Source organism: Ursus maritimus, unplaced genomic scaffold (genome assembly GCF_017311325.1).
Source record: "Ursus maritimus isolate PB19 unplaced genomic scaffold, ASM1731132v1 scaffold_14, whole genome shotgun sequence".
NCBI classification, from domain to species: domain Eukaryota; kingdom Metazoa; phylum Chordata; class Mammalia; order Carnivora; family Ursidae; genus Ursus; species Ursus maritimus.
The window spans coordinates 50,567,729-50,577,235 of record NW_024423786.1 but is presented as its reverse complement, the minus strand read 5'-3'; the positions used below and the strand labels follow the sequence as shown (position 1 = coordinate 50,577,235).

At 41.1% G+C, this 9,507-nt stretch overlaps 1 protein-coding gene across 1 annotated transcript; it reads right to left on the bottom strand.

The window, feature by feature from the left end:
- Window positions 1–4,937: 4,937 nt before the first annotated feature.
- LOC103676356 (zinc finger protein 121-like) lies at window positions 4,938–9,181 on the bottom strand. The gene is given in 6 exon segments (XM_040628275.1): window positions 4,938–5,071; window positions 5,074–6,268; window positions 6,719–6,801; window positions 7,529–7,667; window positions 8,418–8,540; window positions 9,149–9,181. Coding segments are annotated over 6 exon segments (1,707 nt in total).
- Window positions 9,182–9,507: the final 326 nt, after the last annotated feature.

Here is a 9,507-nt window from a genome sequence, read left to right as displayed (position 1 = left end):
CCAAAAGTGAACCTACATGATTCATGCGTCCTTAATCTGTTAATCTTCCATATGCTTTTGTGATAGTCTTTTTATACATTCTGGATGTGGAGTTGTGTTTTTTAAAAGATTTTATTTAAGAGAGAGAACACAGTGGCGGGTGAGGGGAGGCAAAGGCAGAGGGAGAAGCAGACTCCCCGCTGACCAGGGAGCCCAGGGTGGGGATGGATCCCAAGACCCCAAAATCATGACCCAAGCCGAAGGCACACTCTAAACTGACTGAGCCACCCAGGTACCCCATGGAATTTATCTATTTGAAATCACACTTTATTTTTTTTTAAGATTTTATTTATTTATTCGACAGAGATAGAGACAGCCAGTGAGAGAGGTAACACAAGCAGGGGGAGTGGGAGAGGAAGAAGCAGGCTCATAGCGGAGGAGCCTGATGTGGGGCTTGATCCCATAACGCTGGGATCACACCCTGAGCCGAAGGCAGACGGTTGACCGCTGTGCCACCCAGGCGCCCCTGAAATCACACTTTAAAATCCTTTTCTTTCACAACATTACTCCATAATATAACATAGTTACTAATAAATATGATTTATATCTTACATCTTTTTTTCCAGTATGTATTTCCCCCTAATTCATGAACCAGTATATTGCCCCTAGCCCATCAACCTCATATTTAAGCCTTTATTTCCCCTTATTTCTTTTTATGTTGGACACAGTGGTAAACTCTAATCACTGATTCCTTGTGTTTTCAGTGTAATGATATTTTTGTAAATCTTTCATATTTTTTTTTAAAGCAATGACACTGGGCATTCTTCCCTCATTCAGGTATGGTTCTGAACTTGTTTGCTGTGAGTGGGTTGTCTTTGTAGAATTAATAAAAATCTTCTAAAACGCTGGGTAAGTTACACATTTCATCAAGACTTGTGTGCATCATTAAATATATTCTGTGCATCAGCCGAAATACCTATTTTGTTATGGTAGAGAGTCACACTTAATGGCACAAAATTATTATTATATAGGCAAAGAAGCATTTTTGAAATGTTACCTGGTTTTCCTACCTTGCCTTAAAAAGTCCCTTCAAACACTTGATTATATACAGGCTTTATAATTTACCTCATAAGTACAATCTGTTTTAAAACACTGAACTCTTTCTTTTTTAAGATTTTATTTATTTGAGAGAGACAGAGCTCAAGTGGGGGGAGAGGGAGAAGATGACTCCTTGCTAAGCAGGGAGCCTGATGCAGGGATTCATCCCAGGACCCACAAGACCATGACCCAAGCCAGAGTCAGAGGCGTAACTGATGGAGCCACCCAGGTGCCCAAAACACTGAACTCTTTAATCCTCAAAGAACGTATTTTAGTATGTGGGGTGGGGTACTGGATCCAGCCACTTCTTCCTCCCCCCCCCCAGGAAAAGATGGCTATATGATTCAGTACCACTTATAAACTCTTCTTGGCCTGGTTCAAATGAATTTGAAATACCAACTTCCTGTTTCAGGCTCTAGACACTTCTGTGCTAATAATATATTTGCTTATGCTAATATCACACTTTTGATTTAGTGCTATTGTAAGTCTTAATATTTAGAGGTAAATATATAAAGGTTGCTAATGTTTGTTGCATTTACCATTATAGATGCTCACTTGGGGGTATTTCCTGTGGTGATAGCATGTTTACCTAATGCTTTACCAATGTGATCATTGCCTCTCTGCATTATGTCTGCACATTTGAGTAATCTCTCCCCCAGTCTTTACAGGTTTCCATTAGTAGGTAAAGTCCTTCACCTGTCAGCTCAGCTTTTAATAGCTTTTTAACGGCTATTTAATGCTCTGCTGGTTGTCTGCAGGTAACTGGGCCTACCATTTGGGTCTCTACATGTCAAGGAGCAACTGACTCTTTCAGACTTTATAGACTGTTTTCATAGATAAAAACTGTCTCATGTCAGGTCCCTGGACTGATAGTTTTGCCTCCAGAATCATAGTGGGGTTGAGGCCAGGTTACATGGCTGCTGCTGGGTCTGCATTGGGAGTCTGTGGTACACAATCCCATTACCAGGTCCCTCCAAAACCTTGGGCAGTAGGGCTGACATTAGGACATGGGATCGCTTCAGGGTCCACAGATGGCAGGGCTATTTTTCCAGGTGGAAAGGGATGGCTTTCTTACAAGGCATGCATGATTGGCCCCAGAACACAGCTGAGAGGGGCTGCAGCCATGTCACCGAGCTGCCTTAGGGTCCACATCCATGACTGAGTTCTGCAGGTCTGCCTCAGGGGCACTGATAGGCGAGTCTCCCCTCAAGTCTCTAGGTGATGATGTTGCCTCCTAGATAATGACCAGTGTCTGGTGGTGGGTTATGGGCTGCTTTAAGGTCTGTAGTCAGAAAGGTCAGCAGGCCTCCTTCCAGGGACACAGAGGGACACATGTCCTTCTTATACCTACATGGGAAAGAAGAGCTGAGAGGCTGGAGCTGGGTCACAGGCTGGCTGTTCAGCGTCTGCATCTCATAGTGAGGTCAGCAGGCCTGTTCCCTGAGGCACAGGTGGACGTGACTCCTATCACAGCCTGAAGGATGATCCTGTCAAGGCCAAATGGGGCTGTAGCCCAGTCCATATGGGAACATGGACCATAGTAAGCAAGCCTGCCACCAGGGTATAGGTTGCCTTCTCACACAGCACTACAGAGATGAAAGGCAAGATTGTCTTTTCAGTAAATGGTCCAGGTAATTTCAGTATCTAAGCAGTAGTAAGCAAGAGATAACTAGACATACAGTGATACCACATATTAAAATATAATTCAGATGGAGTAAATAAACATAAAAGAATAAACAAAAACAAAAAAAATAAAAAATTCAGATGGAGGTAACAGTATATAAAACACAAGGTAAAATATCTGCATACATGACAAAATTATAAATCTGGCTCGCACAAAATTAAGAATTCCTTTTCATTAAGAAAACATGGGGAAAAAAACTTCTGGCAGTTTTTCACATCAATATACCACTTTGTTATCCACTAACAGAGATTATCAGCACATCTGTTTGATTTATCTCATGCAGTATTTAGTAATGCTATTACTGCAAATCCAAGCAGTTAGATAAGGGCAACTTGCAGTATGGACCTCACCCATGTAACTCAGGGGCTCACTCTCATTCAACTATAACAATTTATGCTAGGTAGGACATTGTTATGCTAGGTAGGACATGTAGGATTTGACATGACTAACGATGTCACCTGAGGCCAGTGTATACACTGCAACACACACAAAGCAGTGAACAGTACGCCCATACCCAAGAGAATCACACTGTAACCCAATTGCCTCCAAACACATATATACCACATATATGCCGAGGTCACTTCTGATCAGGATTTATCGTTAACCTTTGGAGTATACTACCCTGGTTTCATTAACCCCCAAAGGAAGTGACACTAAGCAGCTGCAGCCTCCATGGCTACCCACAATATATCTAAGGCTAATCAAGTGTCTTTTTTTAAAAAAGATTTTATTTATTTATTCGACAGAGATGGAGACAGCCAGCGAGAGAGGGAACACAAGCAGGAGTGGGAGAGGAAGAAGCAGGCTCATAGCGGAGGAGCCTGATGTGGGGCTCGATCCCGTAACGCCGGGATCACGCCCTGAGCCGAAGGCAGACGCTTAACTGCTGTGCCACCCAGGCGCCCCTCAAGTGTCTTAAGTATAACCAATGTGTTAACTCAAAATTGAAACAAGGTTGTGATGGTTTCTGTCACTATCCAAAGGCCACTTTCAGGAACTACCAGTGATGGCATTAAGTACATCAGAGTATCAGGACCTGCCATATTCACAGGGTTTTCTCCTTCACAGCATACACAAGGATAAGAAGCTAATCAGGAAGTCACATGCCAGCTGCAGTTGTTCCTCAACAAAGACAAACATGGTTGTTCTTCCAGGCTGTGGTGATCTAAGAACAAAGAAAATATTCTCCATTCCTAGCCTTTCCACAAACTGCCAACATTAGAGGTATTTCCTTCCCTAGTGCTGGGCATCTTGCTCTCCTTCTACAGCCATGACATCAGGGTGTATAGCCACACCATTCCTAAAGTCTTTCCTGAGCCAAAAGGACCAAGTATGAGAGGGGACAGAAAATTTAGAAATCTATATCCCCCAGCTTAGCATGAGGCACTGTAGATGGATTCCATGAGCTGTGAACTAATTAAAGTGGTCACCATCTTCAAAGTATTAGACAAGGTCAATACAATTAGAGAATCCAGGTGGTTTTGAACAGCATTAAGTCTAAGCTGGTAGTCCTATGTGGGGCCAGGCTGCAACCATACGTAAAAACCGAACTGGACTAGCATGGATACCTGAGGAAAGAATGCCAGATCATTCCCCAAAATGGTCAGGGCAGAGTGACACATGTTGAAAACAGATCTACAAAACCAGCCTGTTAGCTGAGTTCCACATGTCTCCCGCATTTACAACTTCACAATGTCATTCCAGCAAGGGTTGTAGAATATCCTGATTGCTTTCCTACATCGCTTAACTTCGTAGAGCATCCAATAACTGAGTTGTTTCATGTACTCAGAATCAGTGGAACACTTGTAGGCTTTGCCACATTCCTCATACTCACATGGTATCCCTCCAGTGTGGCTTTTTTCATGTTTCTGAAATTGAGGCTTTCCCACATTTATTACGTATGTAAGTCTTCTATCCATTGAGCATTTTTAGGTGTTTACTAAGTCACGACCATGATGTGAAGACTTTCTCACATTCTTTATGTTCACAGGGTTTCTCTCTGGCGTCAATTTTTACATACTGAGTTAGGTTTGAGTAAACACTGAAAGCTTTCTCTCAATATGTACATTCATGGGCCTTGTCTCCAGTGTGACTTCAAATGTGTATTTAGAGATGTAGAGGTAGTGAAGAATTTCCCACTTTACTTACATAGAGGGCTTCTCTCCAGTGTGAATTATTAAATGTTGAATGAGGCTTGAGAAGTAGTGAAGACTTTCCTGCCATCCTTACATTCATAGGGTGCCTCTCCACCTGGAGTTCTCAAATGGTCATTTATGTATGAGGAAGTACTGAAGAATTCCCCACATTCACCACCTTACAGGGCTTCTCTCCACTGTGAGTTTGTAAATGTTTTTTAAGTAATGAGCACCAAGCAAAAGCTTTCCCACATTCCTTACATTGATAGGGTTTCTCTCCCGTGTGAATTGTTAAATGTCTAATTAGGCTTGAGGAAAGAGGGAAGGATTTCCCACACTCCTTGCATTCATAGGGTTTCTCTCCAGTGTGAATACTCAGATGTGCATTAAGTACTGAGGAACGACTGAGGGCTTTCCCACATTCCTTACATTTGTAGGGCTTCTCACCACTGTGAGTTTGAACATGTTTACGAAGAACTGACAGCCAAGAGAAGTGTTTCCCACATTCCTTACATTTGTATGGCTTCTCTCCAGTGTGAATTCTCAAATGTAAATTAAGTTGTGAGGAAGTTGTAAAGGCTTTCCCACATTCCTTACACTCAAAGGGCTTTTCTCCAGTGTGAATTCTCAAATGATAGTTAAGATATGAGGAACTACTGAGGGCTTTCCCACATTCCTTACATTTATAAGGCTTTTCACCTGTGTGAGTCCGAACATGATCACGAAAGGCTGACAGCCAAGAGAAGTGTTTCCCACATTCCTTACATTTATAGGGCTTCTCTCCAGTGTGAATTCTCAAATGTACATAAAGGCAAGAGGAAGTATTGAAAGCTTTTCCACATTCACTACACAGAAATGGTTTTGTTCCAGTGTGAAGTTGAATGATGTGTTTATTGAGGCTTTTCAAATCTGTGCAAGTCTTCCCACATTCCTTACATTCATAGGCTTTTTTAACAGTGTGTGTTTGCACATGCTCAGGATGGCTGGGTGGGGGAACTGAAGTTCTTTTAAATTGCTTCCATTCATCAAAATCTCCTCCACTGTGAATTCTTATGTGTGCCTGAAAGCGTGAATGACTAACGAACATCTTCCTGCAGTCACTGCATTCAAAAGACTTCTCTGCCACGCTGGTTCTCTCATACATGGTATGTGGAGTCAGGCTGAAGACTTTACCACACTGATTAAATTCAGAAAGCTTCTCTCTAGTAGAGCTTTTATTTTTCAGAGTATGGGAGCCATTGGCATACTGATTATGCTCAAAAGTGTTCTTTCTATTTTCAGTTCTCATCCGTGGCTTAAGGATTAAGTGTTTACTTGAGACTTTCCCACTTTGCTGATAGTCAGAGTATTCTGCTCCACGGTGGGTCCCTTCCTGTAGATGAAGGGATGAAAGATGACTATAGGATTTTCAGATTCATTATAGATTTCAACCCTTATCAACCTAAAAGCATTATTATGATGATTACGCTTAGCATTTTCATTACATAAACACAATTCCTGTTGATTTCATTCAAGTGAAATGAGGGAACCCCTCTGAAAAAAACTGATGCCATCTGCTCTGCTCTTACGAACATTCCATTAAAATTTCATTAAAATATTTAGACTTAATCCCTCATTACGTATGTGGGACTGTGTACCTGTGGTATCTAGGAAGCAGTAATTTTCAAAATAGATTTACATTAACCCCCCATATCATAATCAGAGTATCTCTGAAGTGCTTTCTCTTGGTAAATGCCATTTGTCTCAAATATCTCCCATTTGCACTGATTTTATAATGTTTTTTGAATGTGGAAAAAAGGAAATAATCACAACTAAACCTTACTTTTTTAATTTTTCTGGCTGTTTTTCCTTCCAAAGAATCCTGGTGAGATGCTGACCCTTTGGCTTGATGTTGCATTTCCCATTCTGAAATAAAAACAAAAAACGAAAAACAAAAACAAACAAATTTAAGCACACAGAAACAAATGACAGGTTAAACAATTTTAAAAAGAAAAGTCTTTTTTTTTATTTTTATGTTAAAAATGGTAATAAATAAATAAATAAATAAATAAATAAATAAATAAAGATTTCAGCAATTTGTATATGGGAAAACTTTGACACTAAGTGTGGATGGTCAAAATTTGGTGGTTTACTAAAACAATAACTTCCTAAAAATTAAATATGATGGTTAGCAGTAACAGAATATCAAGGAAGACAACTGGGAAACCTCTGGACACGGAGGATATAACAAAACAGTACAGAACTAGGTCATTTTGTGACATCATAGAATTCTTTTTTAAATATTTTATTTATTTATTAGAGAGAAAGAGAGCATGAGAGGGGAGAGGGTCAGAGGGAGAAGCAGACTCCCTGCCTAGTGGGGAGCCCCACATGGCTCTCAATCCCAGGACTCCAGGACCATAACCCAAGCCTAAGGCAGTCGCCCAACCAAGACACCCATGTGCCCTGACATCGTAGGAATTTTAAGTAACAGAGTGAGGGAAGTTCAAGATATCCAAAAACATCAGAGACAAATGGCATCAGACCCGAGACAAATCATATCCTAAAAATTTACACATTAGTTTCAAACATACTATACATCACATTGACCACATGACATTCTTCTCATTCACCAGTGAAGTTTCTAACTCACCTTGGAAAACTCTCTTCTCCACTGTCCTCAGCTCTTGTTGTTCCAACCAAGTGATCAGCTTAGGTTTCGGCAGTTGATATCCTATCCACAGGGAAAGGTACATTAGTAGGAGAGGCTCATGCAAGTGATGACAAAGTTTCTGATAAACCCAAGATTGTATTTGTAATGAAACCAGTGAAATTGTTACAGAAGGACAAACAAGGGAAACGTCCCTTACTCTGGCAAAAAGATTAGTTATGCCTGACCCACAGAAACCAATTTCAAATGTATGTACATATTTACAGAGCATAAAGGCATTTATTCAAATAGGGAATAAAGGAGATGAGAAAAAGAGATCTTCCTTCTGATGGGGAAGCCACTAGAGCAATGGTGCTCAAATGCTGGAGTGCATCACAATTATCAGGATGGCTAACTGAACAGAGAAGATAGAACAACAACCTTAGCTTTATAATACGGAATGTCAACAGCAGAGTCTGAAAATGTAAATTCCTAACAGAGTGATGGTGTTGCTGTTGGCCCCAGGGCCACATTTACAGAAACAGATTAAAACCTATTACTGTAGGGAAGGGGTGCCTTGGTGGCTCAGTCGGTTAAGCATCTGCCTTCACCTCAGGTCATGATCTCAGGCTCCTGGATCAAGCCCCGTATCAGACTCCCTGATCAGCAGGAAGTCTGCTTCTCCCTCTCCCTTAGCTCCTCACCCCTGTTTGTCCTTGCTCTCTCTCTAATAAATAAAATCTTTAAATAAATAAACCATTAGTGTAGAGAAGATGCATCTCTGATTGCCTATTATGTTCAGATTAGGCATCACCAATGCTGGAACATATTAAGTATGTGATACATATCTGTTTCCTGAGAAGTTACAAGGAATGGTAGCAGCCCTACCTACTGCTACCAGGTTCTGGTAGTTTTCCAGCATCACATGTCTATATAGGCTTCTCTGAGTGAGGTCCAGTAGTATCCACTCCTCCTGGATGAAGTCCACTGCCACATCATTGAAGGTCACTGTAATCTAAACCATAACACCCACGTTGGCTTGAGACAAGAAACATCACCAAAGTTCATGGGAGAAATGTGGACAGGAGATTCAATATCTATGCAGGGTTATGGGCTTTCTCATTATCTTCCCATGGTTCTATGCTCCTAGGTACACTTCTCTTGATCTAGACTCACTCACTACTCATCTCCACTCATGGCTTTAATGGCATCCTTCAAACATGACCTTATGACAACATAACCACGATAACAGCTCTTATTTCCCTCTACTGTAACATACATCTGAGCACACTACAGAACCTTCAAAAACAGCACAGAATGACTGAATCCTTTAAGAAAAGAACACTTAAACCTTACCATGTCAGAGCAAGCAGCAAGGCGGAAACCTGTACTTGGTATCTATGAGCTTCAGGATTGCTTACTGAAATACTGAGATTTGTTTCAGGGTAATCCCTTTTTGATATGAGAGTTTCCACTTCCAGGTAAAATGCAACTGAGGATTCAGTCCTTGTATGGGGCTTTATTTGCTTTAGGAAGCTCAGGACACAGCTGTGCCTAGAAGGAAGGTATCCACCTGGCGGATGTAAGGACGGCATTTTGCTGATTGATATGGTTACTACTTACCTGATTATCATTTTTCAGCCAGACAGCCACCATCCTTTCTGCCTCTGTGTTTTCTTCATGAAGGGAGAAAGGATTCCTAGAAATACCTTGGAGAAAAGAAAGTACAATTCTGAATACAGATTGACCCTATTTCCCAGAATCACCCACGAGAAAGTCATTCCATCCTAGTCTGAGATTCCCATATATCCCTGCACACTCAAGAAATCTTGCATAAATACACAACACTGCCAGAGTATACCTGTCTCACCTGAAGCCAGGAAAGGGACCTGGTAGCCATGAGGAAAGGAGTAATAGTATTATTTTATAGGTAAGGAAACTAATCCCTGAGAAATGTGACTCTTTATTTGCCCCAGTAATAA